Raw genomic sequence first — 26,297 nt, 5'->3', positions numbered from 1 at the left:
ATGTAAATCCTCTCAGGGTAGAAATATTCACATGCACATCATAAGTTGTACATAAATAAGAACCATTTACATTTCATCTGTGCCTTAGCATGTTATGTATATTTAACATATGGCTGATAAGTTTCTTGTATCTGAATGTTAAATCTTGCAAGTTTTCTTAGATCCCTCTTGTAAATATTATTTATTATGGTGAATCCATAGGATGTTTAGAGGGAGATTTTTTAGAAAATAAACACTCTCAAATGTTTTGTAATCTTCTGATTTATTCTTTCTAGATTGCCAGCCATTTTGAGAGGAGGTGTCATTGACAGATACTGGCCCACAGCTGATGGGCGCCTGGTGGAGTATGACATAGATGAAGTCGTTTATGATGAAGATTCACCTTTTCAGAATATTAAAATTCTGCATTCAAAACAGTTTGGGAATATTCTTATCCTCAGTGGGGATGTTAGTAAGTATCATCTCATTTGAGGATTTTTTTGTGTGAAACTAGGAAGTGGTGTTTTCTATCTTGCTATGGCACAGTTTTAATAGATTACTAAGGGTCATGATGCTAGAAGCTACATATGCATGTACACATATATCTGTTTCCTGAATACAAAGTATTTTAATTAGAAAGGCTGACTAGGGTAGAATCTGGAGTACAAAAAAAGATTTTTCTCCAAGGTCGTCTTTGCTGTGGAAGGTATCACAGGAGAATAGAAGTCAGTGTTCTCTAGCAGAGCTTATTCTACTCCTTTTATATGAGCTTTTACCCATTTGTCGCAAGTCCAGCCTCTTAAGGGCTTCTTCTTGACATTAAGACAAGCTACTTTGTGGGTCTTCAAAATGCAGTGGGATTCTAAAGAAATATGAAGAAGTAGGAGCTGGTGGGGGGAGTGTGTGAGGATAATCCTGCTGCTGCCTTAATTCTCTAAGGGAATTACCTGCTTGGTGAGATACAGGGCAGCTGTATCTTAAACCATTTAGCTGTTTTGTTGGTGAACATCATCTAACTTAGAACTCAACTGAGCATTTTGAAAATTAAGTTCATCAGAAGAGTGACCCAGTGTTTATGGAGGGTCTTTATATGTGCTACTCTGTGCCTGCTGATCTTTGTGTTTTTGAAAGTGAACTTGGGAGAAGATGGGCTACTGTTCTTTTAAGCTGGATAAAAATGCTATTTGCAAGAAAATGTAGGTATCAAGGAGTATGCTTTGTAAAATCTCTCAGTACTTACATTGAAAAATACTGACTGAGGTAAATGAGGGATGTTACTGTCTAGGTCTGGAATACCTAATTACAGTCTAATGGCAGAGTAATTAAGAAATTTGTCTATAGCTTTTTGAAATCACCGGGAATACCTCTAACCATTCTGTTAGCTTTCTGCAACTGTCAGGGGGACTTCTGTGCAGATGGCAGCTGAAAAGTGTTTTTATTGAATTCATTAGAAAGGTATTTTCTAAATCAGTTAGAATTGAATTTGAAATCACCAAATTAGGTATTCCATACTTTTAACCAGAAACTTTCATCAGAGTTCCATATGGAGATGAGGCTTTGTTTGAACACTGTCACGATGTGCCTCAAAGGAAAGTATGCCATTCTTATCTTCCATGGGATTTTAAAATACTGCTTTGTCATTGTTATTGTGCACTTATAAGCAAAGTGCTGATTGCCTAGCAGAATGATAGGATATGTCATGATGTGCTGCTGCACACAGCTTTGACTTTGTAGCTCTGATATGTTGTTATAGCTTAGGAATGTTTTGCCTGCTTTGAAGCTAATGGTGAACAAGTCAGCAGAAGGCATGCTTCAGGGCCCTTCAGCAGTTAATGGTCATACTTAAGTTTCTGTGCAGGGATCCATGGGGGTTCAGCTAGGTTGCTCTTAGTTTGGGGTCCAGAATGTGCTTTCAGAAATCTCCTGATTAGTCTTGCAGCACTAGTCTGAGGTAAAAAAAACCCTGAAATACTGTGTGGACATGAGGTCCTAAGCACAGACAGTTCTGCTTACAATTTTGCTTCTCTTGGTGTGCAGTACTTCCTAATGCTGAGGTAGCCATTGCTGCTGAGTTTGCATTGAGAACTAGAGAAATCCTGTGTGGGATTCTCAGGAGGTTCTCATTAGCTTTGGTAAATCAGCAGCCTCTTGTTACCTGGACTGTCTCAGAGCTAGGTTGTTTCTGTAGATGCTCTTGCTTTGGTCTGTATTATATCACCTCTGGATTAATACCAGTTAATGGGAGGAATTAAAGATGTAATGTTTCTGTTCAACTCTTTCTCTTCCTTCCATTCAGATCTGGCAGAGAGTGACCTGGCATATACTCAAGCCATAATGGGCAGTGGAAAGGAAGACTACACTGGGAAAGAAGTGCTGATCCTAGGAGGTGGTGATGGAGGTATACTATATGAGATAGTCAAACTGAAGCCAAAGATGGTTACTATGGTAGAGATATCCTTTGACAAACAACTGGTCATTCAGCTTTCTTCATCCTGTGTTTTCTGCTCATGTCTTAACCTGATAGTTAATTGTGCTCAATGCTCTGATTTGCATTAGGAGATAGGATCCAAAATGATTATGTATTTGTGCATCATTATGTAGCACATGCTTTCAAGTTCCCAATTCATACTGTAATTCTTGAGTAGCAATTTACATAGAACTGGAAAGGAACACTTCTGTCATCAGACTGGTATCTTGTCTGCTAACAGAAGACAGGTCTGTTAAGTCTGTGGTTTGGGCTGAGCTCTGCTGCCTTGGGTTCTTGTCTTTTTCTAAAAGCTAGAAAAAAATAATCCCTAGAAGAAAAAAAAGTTTAATCAATAGGAATGTTGGGGCTTTGAATTGTGTTGGTGGCAGAATGACCAACTCTTGTCCTGCCTTAATACTAAAATAAATCAAGTTTTCAACACTCTGTAGTTCAAATAGTTTGTAATGTAAGCTACTGTTAGCTGTATGAAGTGTTGATCATCCCTAGGTTTTGGGATCCCCTTGTTCTAAAAACATAGGTTAAAGTCTAGTTCACCTTCATGGGGTTTTAAAATACACCGTCCCATTGTTCACATTTTGAACTTTCACAGTAATGGTAACCTAAGGTACCAGAAATACTGGTTAAAACCAAAAATAAGCACTTCCTAAACTTCCTAACTGGATCTAAAGGCAAATACATAAGGTTGGCTATTGCAATATGCATACCAAGATACACATCTTACTATTCCTTTGTAAATGTCACCCTTTTGAGAATTTCTTTCTGAAGAAATAGAAACTGTTACCTGTATTTCTGGAATGTAGAATGCCTTAACCAGCTTCAAACATTGACCAAATGGTGATCGACGGGTGTAAGAAATACATGCGTAAAACATGCGGAGATGTCTTAGACAATCTGAAAGGAGAGTGCTATCAGGTAATTTCTTGTTTTTCTTTTATTAGAAGTAATATTTCAGATACAGTTATACCTAACCTGGAAGACTGCTATGGCAAAGTTTTGGGGGAAAGTCTTCTGATTTTTCTTAATCTTGGGAAGGATTTCTTCCTTTTTAATAACACTTATAAATTTTAATAGCTGGCAGTGGGATTTGAGTTGGAAGTATAATTAGTGTCAAAATATTTTAAGTCTCCATCTGCAGACTTTTAAAAATAATTATATGTATCTTTTTAGGAATGTGAGATAGAATGGTTATTGCCATAGCTTACAAATAAAGAGGAAATAGCAGTAAGGATGCAGTGTTAAATGTCATTCCTTAAATTGAGTAAAAGAGAAGAAACATGTGTTTTAGTTGTCCTGTACTGTTGAGAGTATCTGAATTTGTAATACACACTTTAAAATTATTTTTAATTTGCAGGAAAAATCTCTTACCATTACACTGCTAGTATATTAAAAATATTAAAATTCATGCATCCCTGCAGTTAAGGTCTTTATGTGCTGTATCTGACAGTTTACAAACTAGCTGGGGTGTAATCTGATACCTTAACTGGAAATATTTTCTTTCTGTCTTCATTACTGCTTTTTAAGGCTGTCACAGATAATAGTTTACAGGTGTGAGTTAAAAAGAGCATGCAAAAAATTAACAGGAGTCACATACTACTTTGCATGAGTCAGTGGCCCTTCATACAAATACCTTATTTTACTCATAGGTTGCAGGACTGCTAACTTACCATTTAGTAGGTAGAACAGTGGTCACCCAGCAATGAGTGACAGAGCTGGGAAATTCAGTGCTGTATGTAGTGCCTGTGTTGTCATTGTAACTCCTACAACTGTTTCTCCTTTTTATATGGTGTAAAAAGTTGAAAATAGAACTAAAATTAAACATATTTAACTTCATACTTTTCCCCTCCTTAATTGCTATGAATACACATTTCTCCCTTTTACCTGATCAGTTTTAAGGTGTTTTGAGGACTAGCTACAGTATTTCATTCTTACAGGTTTTAATTGAAGACTGTATTCCCGTACTGAAGAGGTATGCCAAAGAAGGAAGGATGTTTGATTATGTAATTAATGATCTGACGGCTGTTCCAATCTCCACATCTCCAGAAGAAGGTTAATCTAATTTATCTTCCTAAACTTCTGAGGATTTTCCATGTTTCTGCTCCTCTGCTGCATAATAGTTGGCAGTTTGCAACAAAAATTCTTTGATTCTTGCCTTTTTTAATAGCAAATCTGAGAGGTAAAGAATGATAGTAACACATCTGTTCCTTTTGAATTTTTCTTGAATGTTAGAAAAAATTAGCAAGTGCCTAGGACTCTTTAAAACTGTACTCTTATTCCAGAATAATATGAACTCATGTAATTCTTGAGAAAGTATTTGGGGAGTTCACACGCCAGTAAATTTTTCCCCACTCTATAATTTCTTGGAAATATCTCAAAAAATACTCTGCAGAAAAACAGATAAGTCCATCATTATTGCCATTGTGCATGGGTTGTGTGGGTGTTTTACTGTTTTTTTTGTTGTGTTGTTGGGTTTTTTAAAGGTATAGGATAGCTACTTTTTAAACAGTAGATATGTTGCAAGTCTTGAATATGTAATAGTGAACAAGCCAGTGATGTGCTGTTCTGTTTTTAAATCATATTCTATGTGCAGATTCCACATGGGAATTTCTGCGGTTGATTCTTGACCTCTCCATGAAAGTCCTGAAACAAGATGGAAAATACTTCACACAGGTATGATATCTGCATGTGAAAAAGCATATGTATTGAAATCTGCATTTTTCAAGTAAAAAGGGGACAAAACCAAACCAACTAACTAAAAACCTACTAGTAAGCTGTCTTTCCTTTTAATGACTCATTGGGGATTTTTGCATTTAACTTGGGCTTTACTAACTGACTTTTTTCATTATTTCAGCTGAATCTGTAGTGCTTGTGTCTTTGAATTTAAAAGCATAATTTCAAGAATCAGCTAGGCATGCTACAGAATATTTTAGCTGTAAGCAATTATTGGAAGAGCAGAACAGATGTACTTTATAAACAGATACATGACTTTTAAGCTAGTGTCTCCAGTTGTAGAGTATAAGACATGAAAATTTGTCATCCATAAAGGTGTAAGAATTTGACATAGGCGCAGTGGGATGAGAAAATCAGTCATTTGTGAGTAAATACTCTCTTCTTGCTTAGTATCCACTCCTAGTGCAAGTCACTGGTTTGACTTCTGCAAAATGGATTTTGAACATTTGAATGTGCTTGGCATTTTGTGAACTATTTTATGTAGTCATAAATAAGATTTTGTCCTTGTGCATGAAGTCTTTAATGCAACTATTTTAAAATAAATAATTTAAGATTTGTATATTTGCTACAATATAGCCACCTTATGAATAATAAAATTGTGGTATAGCTTTCATCTGAAGATACTTTCTGTATGTAATCCTGAATTTGGAATGCCACAAAGCAATTGTACAAAAATGTGACAAGACCCAGCAGATGGTTGAGTGAAGTACAAGTCTCCTGAAGTTGTGTTTTTGTCATGCCCAGACCTTAAGCTGTCTGTGTGGAGCATCCTAAAATAAAAAACTAGCTAAAATTATGCATTTGAACTCTGCTCCTATCAGCATACAGCTTGAGGTGTGTAAAGGAATTGTAAAATTGGACAGGTTTATAAAGAAATGCCAAACTCATTCTGTGAGTGTTTTGGCAACTTTAATGTGCTGCTTTACTTTAAAATGCTGGGGTTGTATGGGCAAGATAAATTATCCTGTGATTAAAATGTAAGATATGACTAATATGGCTGTATCACTGTCAATCGTAATGGCTTTTGTGTTCTGTTAATAGTGGAAATATTTTCGACAGACTTTGATATTGCAAGGACACTATGTTTTTGAATGGTGCAGACATTTATGTTGCAGTTGTTAGACTTGTAACATACAGAGTGAGACTAGTGGACTTGATTAGAATGTATGTAGCTGACTTTGCAGAAGGACTCTGGGAAGAAGTTTTTGCTGAAAGCTGGAGTGATGACTGTGCTGCAGCCAGGGTGCAGGGAGGTAGTTTTGTGTCAGCTGAAGACAATAGAGGCTGAGACTGGTGCACCCGTGCTGCCTGTCCTGTCCTGGTGGGAGGAGATAACGCAGCTCTCCAGCATCTCTCCTTGCACAAGAAGAAAGGACAGCAGTACTGAACCGGCCCTGGCGGGTTTAAGCTGTTGTAAAACTGCAATAAAGAAAACAATATTAAAGTTGAAGTGGCTTGAATTTGGACTTGTAGCTAACTGGTAGCCAGTGAAAGAACTGGAGTATAGAAGCAATGTACTCCGGCAGCGTACTCTTATCTTCCTGAGGGTGTTGAAAAAAGGAAAATTAATACTGGGGCAAACAGCTATATCGGAGCTTTTGCTATAGCTATTGATATGCTACCCAGACCATTTGATGGTCCTTGTAGCCTCTTCCCAGTTGGGCCTGATTTAAAACCAAACAGAAAACCCTTCAGAATACTCAGTAGTCTGATTACAGGAAGAGCAGGCTTTAAAGGGTGCTTTAAATAAAACCAACTGTCTCTAACTTTCTTTAAACTAGGTTTTGAATTAAACTAATTGAAGCTGAATATCCAAAGGATTGGGTTAGACTATGGACAGAAGGTCAAACATGACCACTACCAACTTTGGTAGCTGGGCTTACTCCCACACTGAGAACTCATAAATGGTTTTGAATGCTCTGTTATCTGTGAAGTGCCAGAACTTTTTAGCTCTGTGTACTAATATTGGAAGCTTAAGTTACTTTTGCTCCAACTGTCTACTTGCAGGATGCTTATCTTAGGTAGCAGGCTGTATGTTACTTGCTGAAGTAATCACATGACTTCTAAGGCAACTGTGGTGGTAAAATCCAGGACTTTTTGTGTTCCCCCACCTCCAGGCTTTCTTGAAGTATGTTTTGGTTCTCTAAAACATATGTTAAATATAATTAAGAAAAGCAACTGGGGGAATGTCTACCTATTTGTAGAGCCTGACCTTTGCTATGATGAGGAAATGTCTCATAGGAAAGGTGCTGCAAAAGGGTCATTGTCCAGTTGGCTACTGGCCAGTAGCTATAGTTGCTTCTTCTGTCTGGGCATTATTTTGTACTAACATTTGAAACTTCTTTTCTCTGTAGTTTGTAGCATGTTTTCTGATAGTTTTGCTTGCAGGGGTTACCTTGTGCATCTTGTTAGAATGTCACTTATTTTGGTGCTCAAGAAATGCTTTGCACAAAAGTGGAATTTTGTTTGCAGAATGCCGGCCTTTCACTTACTGTATTGCTGCCCGACTCTCTAAATGCCATTGCTGGGGAAAAATAAATGGAAATGCTCATCACCTCTTCATTGAGCTCTGTACAAGTTTTGGAAAATGTTCTCTTCAGCACATGAATTGCCAGCAGTCAGGATCTGAAGCTGTCTAACTCTAGATAGATATAATTTAACTGAGATTATCAAAGTAATTACTTTTTTGTCATGCTACTCTAACACACCTGGTTGTTCCTTGGCATGCCATGGTGATCCTCACAGCAGTCTCCAAATGTTAATGCAGAATATCCTTTCACCACTAGGTGGAGACTGGTAACTAATATTGGCTAGCAGTTTATTAATGTTTATGGAGAGATTCTACTTGTGAAAGATTTTTCAGACTATTCGTTTTCCTAGGGGATGCAAGAACATATGTGGCTAATTTTAGGATGTAGGAGGGACTTTCTGCTTGTTTTAGCTCTGGAAAGATAGAAAGGCTAGTTTCTGGATCTCGTTCTCTGGTGCTGTAAGTCTGTGCTCAAGTATATTGGCGGAGAAAAACACCTCCATACTTGCTCTATGCATCCACAATAGTAATCACAATAAGAAAACTTACTTGTATGGGTAGCAGCCTTGCCTTTCATGTCATTGCTTTTTTAGCTGCGTCATCCATATTGAGAGTCTTGCAGCCTACAGAGGACCTGAACAGAGGTGAGCTTTAGGTCCCTTTGCCTGCAGAATTTGCAGCCCTGTCTGTAAGTTTGAGACTTGAGGCTTGTTTGTGGAAGCTTGTTGAACATAATCCCACTACTCTGATGCTCAAGGGTCATATGGCTTGCTCTGTTTTTGATTCTTCTTTCTCCTTCTGAAGCTGATGCTGTGAAGTGTTTAGTAATATAATGTGGGGGTCTGGGTCTGTGAGGTGCTCAGTGTTGCCATCTCCAAGGGGAGCCAGCTACAGGTGCAGATTCCTAACCATCACAGAAGAGAGGAGTGGGAGTCAGTGAGGATTTAAGAACTTGGCATATCCCAAGGTTTAATCTCTAATGGACCTTCCCAGTGACTTGTTTTTGAACATGGTAAGTGTTTTTATACTACTGGACCTTTGTAAAAGCCAGTACAATTTTTAGATTGCACAAGTGATTTTTTTCAACTTGGAGTATGTGTACTTGTAGATACTAGTGTGATATGTTTGTGGTTTTCTGAACCATCACTATCTTGTGCTTTCCAAGTAGTACATGAGGATTGTCCCAACAGCTGTGAAACTATGCTCTATAAGATGCAGAGACTGATTGTAAGGTTGTCTCTGTCAGTGGATTATGTGTAGCTAGGAAAATGCCTTTTCCTGTGCGAAGTTCTCATTCTGCTGATCTAATCCTCTGAGGTTGAGTAGGCTATCATTTTCAGTCTGTTTATGAAGTGGAACCTTTAAAAATACCTCTGAACAGGAATTTGCTCCTTGCTAGTCTGGGTCATCCAACCCAGGCAGGGTAGAAACAGTCTGAGACCACTCACCAGTTTGGGTTCCAGTAAACAGCACTAATCACTGGTGCAAGGGATCGGATGTCTCCCACACATACATACAGCCCTTTACCAAGCTGTCACTTCCTGGCCACTCTCTAATAGTGTGACCCTGCCCTCTAAATGTCCAGACCACTGTGATGTTGCTCCATAGTTACACTCCTTTTTTTGACTGCTGTGTGTATTTTCTAATTAGCACTTCCAAAGAAGGAGCAGGGTTCTCCTGACTGCAATGCGAAAGAGGCTGGAAGAACAGATGTATATTTCTGTGTAAGCCTGTATGATTTCTTGGCAGTTTGGGAATCTATAAGGGACAAACATTTCACTTGTGTTACTGAGAGTTCAGTTCTAAATTAATTGATCATTTGGCCAGCAGAGATACCTTCAGTCAGGCTTGCCTCCATAATCTCCTTAAAAGCCATCCCTGTCACCCAAAACTCAAACCTGGGTTTGCAAAGTGTTTCATGCTCTATGTATTGCATTGCTTCTTAGCCACTCAAGTGAGGAGGGGCGGGGGGGAATCTAACCTTGGCCATGTTCAACTCTGACACTTGTTATTACAAAAGAATAGAAAACCATGTTAAATTAAAAATAAAATTCTCTAGTATACTGTCAGACGAGGATGTCTGGTAGCAATGACATGTAGGGTTAAGACATGTAAGAATGTCACAGGTAAGAAATGGGCAAGTATGGAAAGGGACCCCTTCCATCTACTTTCAAGTTACTTTCTAAGCTTGGAGGAAGCATAGTGGCCAAAATTCAGCCTATAACCAGTTGATGGACACATACCACTTATAGGTGGGTAAAGTTAACTGGAACTTATAGGGGTAATTTAAACATTCTTTTTACTACTTACTTTAAGGGATGTTTTTTTATTGTCTGCCTGCAATTGTATTTAGTATTTAAATCTGTTGTGCATTGTGCTGTAGAAACCTGAAAACTAAACCCATGGCAATACAGAATGTATGCCTTATTAAAGCCCAAAAGAATGAGTGTTGGGAGACAGGCATAAGCTGTCAAAGTGTGTGCAAGCACTGAGGACACTCTAAATGCAGAGTCTGTGAAACAGTTCAGGAATTGTCTGTTTTAAACAAGGTCTTATAAATACAGATAGGTTAATCTCAAAGTTTAAAACTACTTCAAATATTCTTGTGTTGGAGAGATGCTTGTTAGGAGAAAAAAAATCTTAAACATTCTCCCATTTCTTACCTGTCAAGTTGTTTGACATGGAACAAAGATTAAGTAAGGGGGGGTGGGCAGAGGAGTTTGGAAGGGTTTTTGTATATGTTGAAAATTGACTGAACAGTGTGGGAGAAAAGTCTGATTTTGCTTATTTCCCTTTGAAAAAGCATAACTGGTGAGTCATCAGCTTTAAACCTTATTAAACACTGTTCAGTATTAGTTATTGTTTGAATATATGGTGGCTGTTCAGAACAAAAAATGTATTGCTCTACCACATAACTATTCTCATTAGGCAGGGGGAGTTAAAATGAGCACAAGTTATTAGACTGATCACTGTATTGCATTCTGGGCTTGGCTCCCTGTGTCATATTTTAGTGATACAAGAACATCCAAGTGTGATATCATTATCAACACTGTAGTCTTAGCTGATAAAGCTAGTCACTTCTTACAGAAATGTGTTAATAGCAGTGATTTTTTCCAATAATTTTATTGAAATAAGTTCCTCTAAGTTTTGTAGATTTGTTTTTAATTCTTAGCTTATTGTTGAGTATAGCCAAATAATTTAAAAATGTAACTATGCAGAACTAAAATCCTGTGATGTCTCTAGAAGGAGAGGTTAAAACATTTAGGTGGCATGTCAAAACCTTTAGGTAAGATCTTGATTTGGGGACTGGGGAGCTGTGGATTTGAAAAGTAAAAATTGTTTATTGGCATGTTTCATTGTTCCTGTAATTTGTTTTCCATGCTGTCTGCAGTGATTTATCTGTTGCTGGAGAAGGGAGAAAGGATGAAATACTGAAGCAACAGGCTGGGAAACTGGATACTTTTATCTCGTTGTGTATCCTATTAAACTTTCTCTGTAATAGTGGTATGCTCCATAAATTACCTAGCAGTGTTTTCTATTTATAACTTAAATTACACACGTTGTTTTTTAGTTTTCTTTTGCATTCAGTCTGATGTTGAAACAAAATTGTATGTTTGGTAAAGGGTGGCTGAACCAAATAACTGCTACACTCCCCTGGGTAATAACAGGTTACTAAAGAAGTACTACACTAGTCTGTTCATTGTGTTTGTGCAGTTGTGCTCAGTTAGTGTTCATCTCTTACCTTTTTTACAAACCTTTTGTTTTCTGATACCCAAACATGATATATTCAGTATAAAGCATGCTATCTTTCTGTACCGAATAAACAAGTACACATTTGTGGAATACGATCAAAATGATAATCAAACACATGTTTTATGCAAGTTCTTCTGAAGGAGAGCTTTCAAGAATATGATTTTAAGTTGAGGTTTTCTTTTTCACTTGTGAAAACTTGAGTACAATGCAGAAAACTCATTGAGCATGATGCAAAAAATGCAGAGAGAGAGTATGGTAGGATGAAGTCTCTTTTCACTTTTGCTAGAAATAGAAATGTTTTGAATACATTGTGAAAAAAATCCTACCAATAAAAAGAAATAAAACAATAGTTTAAATCCCAAAGTCAGAATGTGCATTATACACTTCATAGTTACCTGATGTTACATGGAAAAAGCAATGTAGATGGAGCTGTTTAGACATACTGATTTTAAGTAAGATTGCTGCTTGTTTCAGTCTCTGCCTGTTATACATTCTTTTTAAAAGCACAGGTAGTATTTGTTGGTGAAACTCATCTTAGTTCCTTGCTTTGAAAATTAATTTTCAGTGTGTGCACTTAATTATTTTTAAGGCTGTTGTTAAAAATCTGGGAGCACTGAAAAGCAGAAGTTAAACAGTAAAGTGCAGCTTTTTTTAAAGCTTATTCTCTTGGAGTTAGAAGCTTCACAGTGATAGCAGAGCAGTGCACATGTGTGAAACATAGGTAGTGCAGACATTTTGGAAGTGCTGAATAAATCCTTTGTTCTGGGGGTCCTATAGAACTTGACCTTCATTTCAAGTTAAGAGGACTTAAAATATTGAATAAGCATTCTTTCACAGTCAGATGCAAGTTATGTTATCTAAGGGCAGGAAGGGACAAGATAGCTCATTCAGTAATTGGAAAAAAAAGTCAAAATTGTGTGTGTGTGCACAAACATTTCCAGAAGTCATTCAGAGCAGAGGGAAGATACTGTCATTCCATAGGTGGAGTCTGTTGCTTTAGGCTTTCTTGTTCTTGTCTTTCTTGCAAAGTTCAAGGCTTTTAAAGATCAAAAGCAGTACTCTGCTTGGAAGTGCTTATGCTGGAAGGCTTTTGGCCTGTCCAGTCATGAACAGAAAGAGTCATCTAGAAACCAGAAAGCTGACTGTATTAGTGAATGACTGTTTCTTCCCCTATTTTTTTGATTTAACTAGACCCTTTTCTGTCTAACACATATCCTTGTATCATCGAGACTAATGTTCTTGTGATCTGAAATAAACAGCAAACTTCTGTGCCTTGGGTTTCTTGCCATCATTTTGTGGGACTCTGGCTTGTATGCTAGGTTAGCAGGAACTGTGTATTGATTAACATTAAAGTTCCCTTTTTTATCTTGTCTTGTGTGGTAAACATTGTTCCTCCACTAGAAGTGGTAAAATATGTGGGAGAGCTGAGGAATTTTGTTGAAAGTAACACTGGAGAAATGCTAGTTAATGCTTTTGTTTCTACTGATTAGAAATCAGAAAAAGAAAGTAGGCTTTGTGCGAGGTCAAGGTAAAAGGCTTCTATAGTGAAAGGTAGTAAACCCAACCCAAGTGGGGAAGGATGGGGAGAGATGTCTCCTGAAGACAGCCGATCCTGTCCCACATATGGCCAGATATGCATGTGCTGTGTGGTTGGGGTAGATTTATCATAATCATCTAATTTACTGTTCATGTGTAGTGTGCAGAATGGTTGGGCATCATGTTTGGGGCCTAGAGGTTGAGCTGGATGTTCCTCCTGAAAGTGGGGGAGGTAGACCACCACAAATCAATTCATCTGACTGTTAGCGTGTCAAGGAATGTTAACATCTTTTCTTCCTTGACCAGAATCGTAGAATGTCTTGTTTCTATACTGTGCTACAGCAATAGTATATTCATATTTGGTGCATCTTTATTCAGTGTCTTGTACCTGGAAAAAAGCTGAGTAATTTGTAAACAATGCAGTGGTTGACTATGTTTGGACTAATTTAAAGTTGAGCAAAGTTGAATAACTTGTATTTGCCACATTAAGATCATTGTATTTGAGGTCATAAACTGCCATCTAGCCTACTCAGTTATGTAGGCAAGAAACTTGACAAAAAGTTTTATTATACTTGCACAACTGACTCATTGCTTTGGGTAGTTTGTGTGTGTTCAGTCTGTTCTGTGGGCTCACTGTTGTTGCTAAATCTTCAAACCTGATATGGATAGTCACGTCTCTAATTAGAACTTTCTCTATATGGACATCCCAGGTGTATGTTGCAGTAACTTCTGCTTGTTAATACTTTTGGACAAAGTTGTGCTTGTAATTAGGAGTTGTTTTGGGATTTTTTTAAATTCCTTACCACTTGTAATCATTAAGATGTGTTTGTATTCCAAGAATGATTTGTTTGGGTAATATTTGTCTGTCTGGGAAGAAATGCTGTGAATTCAATGTGTCAGATATTTCATAGTTGCACTGTTTGAATGCTTAGATCTATTTTTTCTTTTTATTTTGTTCAGAAAAGGATATTGCTAATATTCTTAAATGAGAAGACACGGGTCCAAGGAAAAGTATCATAAGAATCACTTCCTTTTCAGAAGCATGATGCACAAACTTAAGACAATGTAGCCTTCAGCCACAGACATTCTGTATAATCTATTTTGTTGTATTGCTCTGTGTAAGAATCTGTTTAAAATAAAGAGGTTATGGGTTTTTTTAATAGTGCATTTAAATGTTGTGAGACCTAGGCAATGTTAAGTAACTGAGAAAATCTGGACGTTGTAATACTGTTTACTAATATATTTAAGCAATCATAAAGAAAATGGTTATTGAGTAGATGTTAGAGGTAAACAACACATGGTGGTCTGCTTTAAGTGGAAGCTCTAAAGTAATGGTTGCTTCTGCTAATGAGAAGATAGATAATCCTCCTGTACTTACCCTTTCTTGAAAAGATACAAATTGTTGTTTGCTGTAGGCAGAATGAAGACAAGCTGTTTGGTATTTGCCTTGTAAATCTTAAATATTAAGAACAGCATGCATTTGGTTCTGAAGTATGTGGGAGCCTGGCATTAATGTCAAAATGTATATATTCATCTGCAATTTTACTTATTTGATTGTAACTGGGACTTTTCTGTTTTTTTTTCTGCAGGGAAACTGTATCAATCTGACCGATGCCTTGACTCTGTATGAAGAACAGCTTAGCAGGCTTTATTGTCCTGTGGAGTTTTCAAAAGAAACTGTGTGTGTTCCATCCTACATGGAATTGTATCCTTAAAGATTGAAAAAGAGTAGAGAGTGTGTATTAATATGTCTATCCTACTATTGCTTGGAGGTAATGAACTAAAGTTGAAGAAGGCAGTTCTACTTTTAACACTATTAATGTTTTTTCATAGTACTTCAGTCCTATTTTGAGGATAATTGCAGGAATTATTTTTTTAAAGGTGCCATAAATTCACTGCTGGTGAGATGCTCAGCACCTTTCAAGATCAAGCTATGTTTTTGTTGATGTTTGAGTGTTTCCAAGTCTACTGTTTATGTGATGTAGGATAAACTTTATGACAGGGTAGTGCTGCCTGGGAGTTCTGGCAAGGCTGGATCTCCTTTTTTTTCTTCAACAAAAAACCCAAACTAACTTCACATAGATTAGTGTGATCCAGATCTTCAAATATTCTGATTAGATGTATTCTTGAACATACAGCTCAGACTGAATTTTTAAGGGGGAAAAAGTGGTTCCTAACAATCATTGCTAGTTAGTGTTAATGAAAAAAAATATGCAAGTTGAAGGGTATACACATTTCCTGCAGCACCCCATTCCTAAAAATAGTTCAGAATGTCTTCATTTTGTCGGTGGCAGGCAAGTTAAGAAGCTATAAGTTTCAGCCTCAAGCCATTGGCTCTAGAGGGGCATTTTGATTTGCTATAGAGTGGTTCTGCTGGCTTCATTTGCCTTGAGTGTTTACCACTTCTGTGTGATCTCCCAGGAAATGTTTCTGCAGGGTAATGCCTGCTGTGGCTGTCCCTCTCTTGACAGGATAGGTCTTTGCAGGATCTGTTTATTCATAATATGTTAAGTGTGTGAAACTGCCACAGCCTTTCTTCTGTTCTGTGTGTTCATTTTGCCTCCCTTCTCTGTCTCTAATATTGATTTTTGTTTAATGCTGTAGCCTGCTGTTCTGGACTTCACACTGACTGTAACAAGCTCCTCCTGTTTCTTATTATTGTTAGCTCTCCTGTGAAACTCAGATTTGATCTTAATGTTTTCAAGACAAAAAAAATGAAAGAGGATATGAAGATATTTGCTCTTGTAGCTTACAATTTCAATGAAACTGGTTATTTCTGCCTTTACAACAGCCAAGCCTTAATGCAACATGTATGCAATTTGAAGTATGCATCCTCAAAGTCTTTTAAATACTTCATTGTTTCTTTGGAAGTATGCAAAATGTTTCTAAATTATTTGAGTAGCAAATGCTACTTCATTCCTTTGAAAAACACATTTAAATGTTTCCAGTAAGTTAACAGATGTGAAATATATTTAGCAATAAATTTATTAAAACTGGCCATTAAATAGGTATAATGGAGCTTGAAAGTGAACAGTTCTTAGAGAAATGGGGCAGGCTTTTTCTGAATGAATTAACAATGATGTAATGGTTATAGGTACAGGAATGTTAAAGAAGTCATCTTGATGACTTCAGATTAGCCCAAAGTGCTCTAACTTTTAATTTGGCCTTGACTTGCATTTCAGGTACAGGTTATCACTTTCCTAGAAACTTAAAGATTTCCAAGTAGGAGTATGTATCTGAATGGAAGGTTAATGCTGTCTTACAGATGACTGAGATGTGATAGTTTACAGTGGAATTGTGACAAGTAATTAAAAATCAGGGTTTTATTTCTTTGAGGGATGTGACACATTTGTGGCATTCTGAAATGTCTTGAGCCATTGAACAAATCTTTTCACTTAAGTAAATACTCATTTTTGTAATCTGACCAGAAGTTACCTGCATGGGTACCTGCATGCAGCCAAAGTACTAAGCTGGCTTATCACTTGTTATTGCTACTTGTTTTGCCTACTTCAAAATTGTTATTGTGCGTAATTGTTACTTGAAATTCTGGTGTTTACCAGTGTTGCTGTGGAGGTCATCTGAAATTCAAGCAGCTCTTGATATAAAAGCCAGCACTCTGTTTTAAGGAAAGCACGTGTGTGTCTGAGGCCTTCACTAAGACCTTATGGTGAACATGGAGGCTCCCATGTGAAGCATGTGTGACCTCACTGTGTAAACAGAAGTGCATATATCTTTATGTGGTGTTACTAAGCTGTAAATCCCAGAAATCTATGCCTTACTCTGCAGCTGTTGCTGTAGCTCTTAAAAAGGTGATGTTCATGTCTCATCCTCCTGTCTGCTCCTCAGGAAGCAGGTGGAATTACATAGCTCTGACTTCGCTCATGTGCCCACCATGGCAAGAGGGCTCTTGAGGATCAGTTGTCTGTCCTGCCAGGAGTACATCAGAGCTGTGGTTTGAGCATAGCTTCTGCTGAAGCTGGGCCCATCTACCCCCAGAGGATCAGCAAAAAGAGCACTGATACAGCTGCCAGTTGCTCTGTATTTGCTTCTAGTGCAGTCTAGTTTGTTTCTAGCTCAGGGTGACATAAAGGTCTGCTTTCTGAAAAATGTTTCAGTACCTAAGGCAGAAGCTTTTAGAGAAGAGCCTAGGCAAAATTTAGATGTATCTGCTGAGTGAGTGTTCAACAGAACCCCTGTTGAAGCTCTTAAGACAGTAGGCATTTAAATCTTTGCCCACTAAGATACCTGTACACCTAGTGTTCAGCTGCTGAACATCTCAGTATTAATTTTGTGTTTGCGTTAGGGTTTCACAATTAGGTAGCTGGATGTCTCTTTCCTACTCAAGCTTGATACTTTACAACTGAGAAGATGAGCAAGAGGGATCCCAACTTGGTGCACTCCTGACTGAAGCTTTGATCATGTTTCCCTAAGTACTTCTGTAGTCTGTTCAGTGGTTGCAATACAAAAAAATGCACCACCTGAAAGTCTGCAACAGGAGTTAGAAAACATGGGTTTGCAAAGGACTTCAGTTTCAGTGAAAATGGGATGATCTTCTGAACTGTTGAGTCAAAAAGAGGATCCAGGGAGGCTTCACTTTTGGGATTTTTACCTACCCCATCTTTATGAGCTACCAGAAGTTTTCAGAATGGAAATATGAGGCAAAAGAACGACTTCCATTTTAACTGTATACTACAAACTTTGCTGCTTTTTTTTTCCTTAACTACTTATTTTCCCCAGATGGGTATTCTACACTATTTGGAAGAAACAAACTGACATCTGAACATCAAGATTATTTGAGATTATCCTAAATGTACATGCTGCATGGAGCATATAGGCCTGCCACGTGCTGCATATTGGCATCTTGAACCTTTAAATTATATGCTGTAGATGATCCTGAAACTTAGTCATGCTATTGATTGTGAATTCTTTAAATGTTTTTTATTATTATTTTAATTTAAAAGCAAATGGAAAATGTATATTTTGATGAGCTAGGGTGTTATTTTTGAAAGTCAACTTAAAGATGAATAAGCAGCAAAACTATATAGCTGCTGAATGCACTGAACCTTTAGAATGTGATCCTTTTTATTTTTTGTAGATCTTCGCAAACTGGTTGATTAAAAAAGACATCTTTAGCATTTCATCCCTGAAGGGTGGTCCATGGAGTTTGTTTTGGGTGTTCTCTTTTTCCACCAGATTTTTTTTCTGTGATTCTTTTTAAGAATGGAGGGATTTTTGTTTAATTCTTTTTTTTAAATGAACACTGCAGTGCTTCCATATAGAAGGGCATAACTAAAAAAAAAACCCACAAAGGAGGAAAAAAAGGAAAAAATCTTCTGAAAGGATACTCCAAATTCTTCATTGCAAAGGGAAGAAAGCTAGTCTTAAATTTTGTTTATTTACTCTAGTTGCATTCATCATTGCTGTAATCTCTTCTGCAGGAGAAGAATCTTTGACCTCTCACCTCATGGAATTCTTTAGCTGCCGCCATATTAATTGTTTGGATTTTGGCATGGATTTAATAGTAGGTTATAGAGGCACTTTGAACTCTTTATCAGTGTGAAAATTAAAGCTGGTTTTCCATCCCACCACATTGCAAGACATTGAGTGTAATGAGGTTCTTGTGGGCATACACTCATCAACCCTATGGTAAGCACTAGGTTCTTGAAGGAAAGGTTGTTTTAGAGGGCAGAAATGTGGGTGTGATCCAGATTCATGTGCACCAGGCTTGAATGTTTTGAGGCAAGTGTGTATACTTCAGTAAGGTGAGTCCTGGTTGTATTGCTGCAGATTGACTGTGTTGTGTGGGGCTCTTGCTGAGTTAGAATTACTTGCACTCTAAAAACCAGTGGAAGCTAGGTTGCATTGTAGTTCTATTCTGAAAGAGAAAGCATTTTTCTTTAACTGTTTCTCATGTTGTCTGAAAAGTTTATATTTTTGTAAGAATGGGCTGTGTATTGACTAAAACTTTCAGTGTTCAAAAGATTCCACTTGAGAGGAGGTAGGAAGGATATAGCCATTCTGTGCATTTCTGTACCTTTCCAAGATGGAATAAAGTGTACTATTTCCCTAAACACTCCAATCCTGAACGATAATGATGTTTTTTCCATTCAACATCTAATATCAACATTTTCTTACTTCTATTGGAGGGAGTTGATTCTCTTCCTGATACTTAATGAAAACAAACCAAAAAAGCATTCCTAAGATCTGTATTCTTAAATCATACATAAAGAAGAATTACTGTCCCACATATATAAACTGTTTATGAAATCTGAGTAGCCTATATAAAATTCCAGAGTGATACTAGAAGACTTGCAAAAATTTGCTCTTCATGTGGTGTATAATTGTGTTGTACAGTTGCTGTTAAAATGCTTTGTTTGGAGAGACAATAGAAGTATTCTTCAGTCTTATTGTTTTAAACCATTGCAGTTAATGTTAATTCTTTAATGTACATGGGACACAGTTCTTCCGTGGCCTACAGCTTGTGCATCCCTAAATACTCCCAAAGAGCAGAGCCTCCCTCTAAACAGGAAAAGTCTTGCATTTCACTGAGTGTTTTAGCTGTTGTACACATCCCAGAAAATACCTTGATATTATTGCCTATAACCTAGTAGTGACCCCTCACTTATGTTACAGGACTGCAATCAGTATATTGTATAGCTGCAAATGAATACAGATGTCCTGTGAACGGTTATGTGTATCCTTAACTTTGCAAGTATGAATACCCCCATTGATTCTTAGTGTGATTACTCATGTAGGTGAAATTAAGCACAGACTTTCACTGGGATGGGGCTCAGAGCGTATATGTTCCTGAGGGATCTCGATAGATGTAGAAATCAGTTGCAACAAGTGTGGGGGGGGAGTTTAGCAAAGAAACTTGTGAACTGGAAGATGACTTAAGATGCTTGCTGTACCAAGGCTAGCATTTTTCTTTACTGTTGCTGCACAAGGCTGCCTGAGCAGAGATGTTGGGTGTGCAGGGATGTTTAATAATCAGTTCCTGGAATGACCAGGGGACCTGGATTACATATTGTATAGTGAGAGGCAGCAGTGGTTGCAAATCTTTCCTTTTCAAGTGATACAGTATAAAGAGTTGGAGGATTTTTTTCTTTAAACTTTTTTTAATGTAAGTTTTTTAAAGTGATAGATGCAGTATAAAGCAATTCAGCAAACACTGAACATTATATTTTTTTAAGTTGCTGAATAGATTCTGAGCAAATATATACACAGTCTTTATTTATTTGTTGCTGTAGTGTAGAATTTTTTTTTTAAAGGAAAGCAAGTCTCTCTGTTAAAATCTTCAAATACAAACTGCTATAGCTGATCAGTTTTCCATGTTTAAGGCCAGTTGGGAAATAGCTATGATTGCTGCACTATGTGTGCAGACAGTTCCCAAGATATGGTTAACATTAGGGTTTTCTTAATTATTCTTAGCACTAATGCTGCTTCCACCTAGAAATGTGATCTAAGTATTTAAAAACTTGATTGATAGTAGTTTGTGCAAAGAGAAGACTGCTGGCGTTGTATCTACTGCATCAGTGCAGTGCACATGTTAAAATAAAGGTACACTATTATTACTTGTGTGTTTGAATTGTTAAATACATTGTGGATTCAGTGTTAACTGACAGAATTGTTGGGTATGATGCTTACCATTGTACCTCTTCTTTCTTGTCACCTAACAAACACAAATGTATTTAATGGTCCTTTTATTGAGTATATTTCTGTCTTGCATTAAATTCAGTTATTTTCCGTATAATGTATGTTCAGATAAGGTACGCTGTAATATGGAACAGCACACTGATGTTTGCAGTGGGGAGGATCACTTGAGGCTTCAGTGATCTTTGCCTAGAAAGTTAATTTTCTATAAAGTACTGTAGATACAAATTCTGTGGAGGTCTGTAAGTGTAAACTTTAGTTTTTCTGCTGAAGTGGCAAGTTGGCTTTGGGTGGTAGTGTGACTCATTGTGTGACCTAAAGATAGGCTTAGGAGAAATAAGTGAGACATTTAGAATGATGCAAGCTTTGGCACAAGTTTAACGAGGAGGGAGAAGGGCATGAACAGGACAGGCACATTGAAGAAGTTACTCTGGGGTGTGACTCAGAAAGATTAATAGTGTCAGACAATGAAAGAAGAGTGTGACTTCTAAAAGAGATGGTAGAGAGATTTACATAAATTCCAGCTAACTGGAAAGGAGAAGTATTTACATCTGTCCCACATACAGTGATAGCAAAGGGCTTGGTAGTTGGGAGAAAGAAGGGGGAAGGCTTAACTTTTTGAGGAAAAAGTCTCACAGACTTTAAGGATAGGATAAAGAGTTATTTTAGAGCACCTACATGCACGACAGGGATGATAGGTATCCCTTGCTTTTTTATTTTCACTGTTTAGAGTTTGAGGTGTTGACAGCTTGATGGAGGGGACAAGTGAAGAGTACTTAATTTCTTAAATTTAGGAATAGAAGACTGCAGATGATGTTGCCTGAGGGTAATAGGAGGAAGTTAACAAACCTTGCCCACAGAGAAAAAAGGAGTAGTTGGAATCATTAAAGGAGATGCTGAAGGAGCAAGTGAGAAAAGTATCAAACAAAGTTCAGGAGTGATTAATAATAGCATTGAGCGACATAGAAGTGCCTTTTTGAAATGTGGTATGCCTTAGGAAGCAAGGAGTTAATGTGGAATGGGAATGGTGGAAGGATGTGAAGAAGTGTTTATAGTGGTCATACATTTCAGTGGACTTGAACTTCAGAGGTAGAAATGGAGAAAGTAGAGAGGAAGGAAAGGGAGTGAAATGTGCTTCATAATTGGAAACATGATAAGTCCTCCTGTGCAGTGCCAAGGAAAGAAAGGATGCAAGAGCAGTTAAGATGGGAAGGAACTGGGGGAATGAGCCAGGAGGAGGAACCAGAAACAGGACAGCACAACAGATGTGATGGGGATTTGGGGAGTACATCTGGCTATACAAAAAGGAGTTCTGGTTGCACTACCTGGTTTGTCCTCTGTGGGTGTCAGAGGAAGAAGGATTGGAAATGTTTGGAGTCTTTTTTACTGAGTAGACTGCAAGATGACTCCTAAGTATTTTGGAAGGAAAAGAACTTCACTACTGAAAATGAAATGATGACCAAAAGAAAACTATTCAGATTAAGGAGTGTTTAGGGTAGACAGATTACCCAAGCAAATAAATGCAAACTTCATGAAGCCCAAAGGAAAGGTAACCATGGGATTTAACTGTCATGGGTTGTCATTGTGAGCGTGGAAGGCAGAAGCATGCCAGTGGCATCTCAGCTGTCTTCAGCTTGTGAAATTGGGAAACGTGATGAGAACTGGCAAATGTATGAAAACCAAAACACTGCTACAGCCATAATAGGGTTTTCCATCTCACTTCAAAGTGCTGTGACAACTTCGTTGTATATTATGTGAGAGGATAATAAGTTTCATGATCTCAGTGATGAATGTGCAACACATTGTCTGTCATATTGCCTGTGCAGCCCTGTTAGTATGATTTACTTTGAAAGACCCAAAGACAAAAGTATTTTATTGCTGTATAATGGAAACATCTTAGTGTGAGTAGTCTTTGCATATACAAAGACAAGCAGCAATGGAATTCTAAAACAATAGTTGTTGTAGATGAGAATACAAAGATGAGTATATACAGCTATGTGAAGCTTTTTTTTTTGTACTGGTAGCTGCTAATGTTACCTAACACTTTCCTATTTAACTACTCTTTAGGTAAATATCAAAACTGAAGGTTTTGCTTTTTTTATTATTTCATTCCATGCGTTATCCAGATTTTGCTCTTAAGCTTCACATTGGAACATTCTGGGAAATTACTTCCTAATGACTGGCATCTCTTGTAACACTTAGGTGTGTTTGTTTTATAACCACTGGTTAGTTATTTGGGGTGGAAGGATGACTGAGGTCTTTTTCAGGCAACAGGTTTTTGACAGTTCATTGTTTAAAATGCCAATGAAGACAGAATAATTAAAGGAACATGCACTAACTTCTATTTTTAAAAAGGATAACATCCTTCTTGAAATTCACCTGTTCAACGTAGTAAAATGTTTCTACTACCATTATAAAATTCTTACCATATATCTAACCATTAAATACTAAGGGAAGGGAAGATACTTGCTCACGATTTCTGGAGTTGGTTTTGAGAGAGCCATGTGCCTTACAGTTAAAGTCAAGATGCATTTACAGAATCATAGAAACATTTAGGTTGGAAAAGACCTTTGAGTCCAACTGTAAACCTGACACTGCCAAGCCCACCACTAAACCATGTCCTTAAGCACCATGACTGCATGTCTTTTAAATACCTCCAGGGATGGTGACTCTACCACTTCCCTGAGCAGCCTGTTCCAATGCCTGACAACCCTTTCAGTGAAGAAATTTTTCCTAATGTCCAATCTAAATTTCATCTGGTGCAACTTGAGTCTGTTTCCTCCTTGAGACTGACACCCACCTTGCTACAACCTCCTTTCAGGGAGTTGTAGAGAGGGATAAAGTCTCCCCTGAGCCTCCTTTTCTCTAGGCTAAACAACCCCAGTTCCCTCAGCTGCTTCTCATTATGACTTGTTCTCTAGGCCCTTCACCAGCTTTGCCCTTCTTTGGACATGCTCCAACACCTCAATGTCTGTCTTGTGAGGGGCCCAAAGCTGAACATAGTGTTTGAGGTGCGACCTCACCAGTGCTGAGTCCAGGGGGACAATCACTTCCCTAATCCTGCTGGCCACACTATTTCTGGTACAAGCCAGGATGCTGTTGGCCACCTTGGCACAATGTTGGCTCACGGGGCCAGATAACCAGAGAATAACTGGTCTTACTATTAAAGACTGAGGCAAAGAAGGCATAAGTACCTCAGCCTTTTCCTCAGTGTTTGTCGCTGTGTTTCCCCCCACATCCAGTAAAGGATGGAGATTCTCCTTAGCCCTCCTTTTGTTGCTAATACATTTATAGAAACATTTTTGTGTTGTCTCTTGGGCTTTGGCCCTTCTGATTTTCTCCCTGCATAACGTCATGACATCTTTGTAGTCCTTCTGAGTTGCCTGCCCCTTCTTCCAAAGGTCATAAACTCTCCTTTTTTTCCTGAATTCTAGCCAAAGCTCTCTGTTCAGCTAGGTCAATCTTCTTATCTGACAACTTTAAGTCTACTTTGGGATCTTGACTTTCTACTTAGTGAAGGCCCTGTGTGCCTTTACCTCCGTGGTGGCTAGGATCAGATGCCACACCTCTGCCTATATGAAATGAAGAAATGGTTGACTGTGCCTACGACTGTAGCAGATACTAGGCAGTGTTAAGGAAAGCATGGGAGATGGGGCTAGCAGCTGTTGGCCTGTACTACACTTACTCATCCTATCACATACACTGACTTCTGCATCAAAACTGTCCAGGCTGTCACTTGCATGTCTAATAGTGCAAAACATCAGATGGTCATGTCACCTTCCAGCACCTCTCTTGATATGTACCAGTTCTGACACAAATTAGCTTGCCTTAACATAGACATGCCTTACAGCCAGTGTAGAGCTCAGACCCTATGTGAGATGTGGAGAGCTTGCTTCTGGCTATGATCCAAAGCTGTCAGCATGCAGTGGGAAGTTGCTGTGCTTGTCTGTCCCAACCTTTGTGCATGCAGTTGGGCCCTTTTGCTGCAGTGTGTGGCAGGCTTACTGTTAAGTGTTTGCACCTGGGCAGTAGGGCCAGAGCAGTCTGGGAGCACTGGATATATTGAGCCAACTCAGATGTGAGGTGTAGTGCTCACCCAGAAGTCTCCCTTCTAGGAGTGCCAGGCGAATTGCACAGAACTGCAGGACATGGAGGGGGACAAAATGAGACTGGTGGCAGTGGGTAGACTGCTGTTCTCACCACAAGGGAAGTCTGCAGCCCACAGCTTGTTTATGGGTTCCCTGCTGGTAGCAGAGGGGTGAGACAGAGGACACTGGTCACCTAGATTTTTCTGGAGGGCCATGTGCAAGCAGCAGGAATGTCTTCCTGGAACACCTTAAACCAAATAAATAGATAAATAGTGATACTTTAAATGTGAGCAACTGGGAAGACAATAAACATGGCAATAGAGGAATTCAGTGCTCTTCAAGGTAAGTAGAGAAAGAGACAGCCTTTTAAGTTGTTGACTGCTTAGTCTGGATGCATGAACTTTTGGAAGTTTTATCTCTAATAATGAGATTAGCTCAAGAGAACAACCAAGTCTAAAGAGTTGAGCTTCTGCTAAAGCCTTTCGTATGTATTTTCTATCTTTAGTCTATGGGTCATGCTAGAACTATTTTAAGAGCTTGCTCACAAGACAGACCTAACTACTACGTTTGCTGAGACCAGAAGGTATAGTCCCCCTGTCCCCTGTCTCTCTGAACTTCTATTTCTAGATGTGCTGCAAATGCACATGAATATGAAGAAATGTATGAAAATTTAATTAGCTGTAACTTCTCAAAGATCAAAAATCCAGACTTTCTTCACTGAATGCAGTGTTTTCTAAAATTTATTCAACCCAGCTCCCTCAACACTACAGCTTGCATGAAGGGGTTGCTATGAAGGCATTTTTTTCTGATAACTATGCAGTGTAAATGGTCCCAGCCATCTTCTTTACACTCCCACCTCTTCATTCTTGCCCTGCATTAGCTCCTCTGCTGTGCAAGTTGCAGCTAACTCTCCTGTGGCCATGTGGCAAAATGATTAGTTTAAAAATGAGCAAGCAGAGACATTAAAGGGAGATGGGGAACTGATCTCACTTCAGCTACATTGCTGAAATGAATGGATGAAAAAGCAATCTGTGTTTAAAATGGACCTGTCTGGTTCGTTGTGTCACCAGACAAGCAGTTGTGCTGGCAGACCTGAGTGGTGTGCAGGGAGGGGAACAGGTGATGCAGGGGGAGTAGGTCAGAAGAAGGGAAAAATGTTAAAAGGCTGTAGCATCATAGTTTATACCTGCTTTAGAAACGGGAGGAATAGTTAAGGGAGTTAACCCTTTGGGTTTTTTTCTTGTTTTCCCGAATTCCAGCTACTGAATCATTTATGGATCTCTTCCAACTTGAGATAATCTATGATGATATGTAGAATCACAGAATGGTTTGGGTTGGAAGGGACCTTAAAGATCATCTGGTTCCAACCCCCTGCCATGGGCAGGGACACCTTCCACTAGACCAGGTTGCTCAAAGCCCCGTCCAACCTGGCCTTGAACACTTCCAGGGAGGGGGCAACCTCTAGGCAACTTCTTCCTACCCTCACATTAAAGAATTTATTCCTAATGTCTAATGTAAATCTATCCTCTTTCAGTTTAAAACT

The 26,297-nt window shown here is 38.3% G+C and overlaps 1 protein-coding gene across 2 annotated transcripts in view; it reads left to right on the top strand.

Annotated features, from left to right (window-relative positions):
* SMS (spermine synthase) overlaps window positions 1-19,092 on the top strand; it is a 51,298-nt gene extending 32,206 nt beyond the window's left edge. For both annotated transcript variants that reach the window (XM_074858633.1, XM_074858634.1), the window contains exons 5-11: window positions 276-451; window positions 2,276-2,432; window positions 3,292-3,379; window positions 4,399-4,513; window positions 5,055-5,134; window positions 14,603-14,718; window positions 17,751-19,092. In XM_074858633.1, the coding sequence (XP_074714734.1) occupies window positions 276-451; window positions 2,276-2,432; window positions 3,292-3,379; window positions 4,399-4,513; window positions 5,055-5,134; window positions 14,603-14,718; window positions 17,751-17,793 (775 nt within the window). In that variant the 3' untranslated portion in view covers window positions 17,794-19,092. The remainder of the gene's footprint in view (window positions 1-275; window positions 452-2,275; window positions 2,433-3,291; window positions 3,380-4,398; window positions 4,514-5,054; window positions 5,135-14,602; window positions 14,719-17,750) is intronic.
* Window positions 19,093-26,297: the final 7,205 nt, after the last annotated feature.

This window comes from Strix uralensis, chromosome 2, assembly GCF_047716275.1.
Source record: "Strix uralensis isolate ZFMK-TIS-50842 chromosome 2, bStrUra1, whole genome shotgun sequence".
NCBI lineage: Eukaryota > Metazoa > Chordata > Aves > Strigiformes > Strigidae > Strix > Strix uralensis.
Note: the sequence above shows the minus strand (reverse complement) of the source record. Positions and strands in the feature narration are given on the sequence as shown.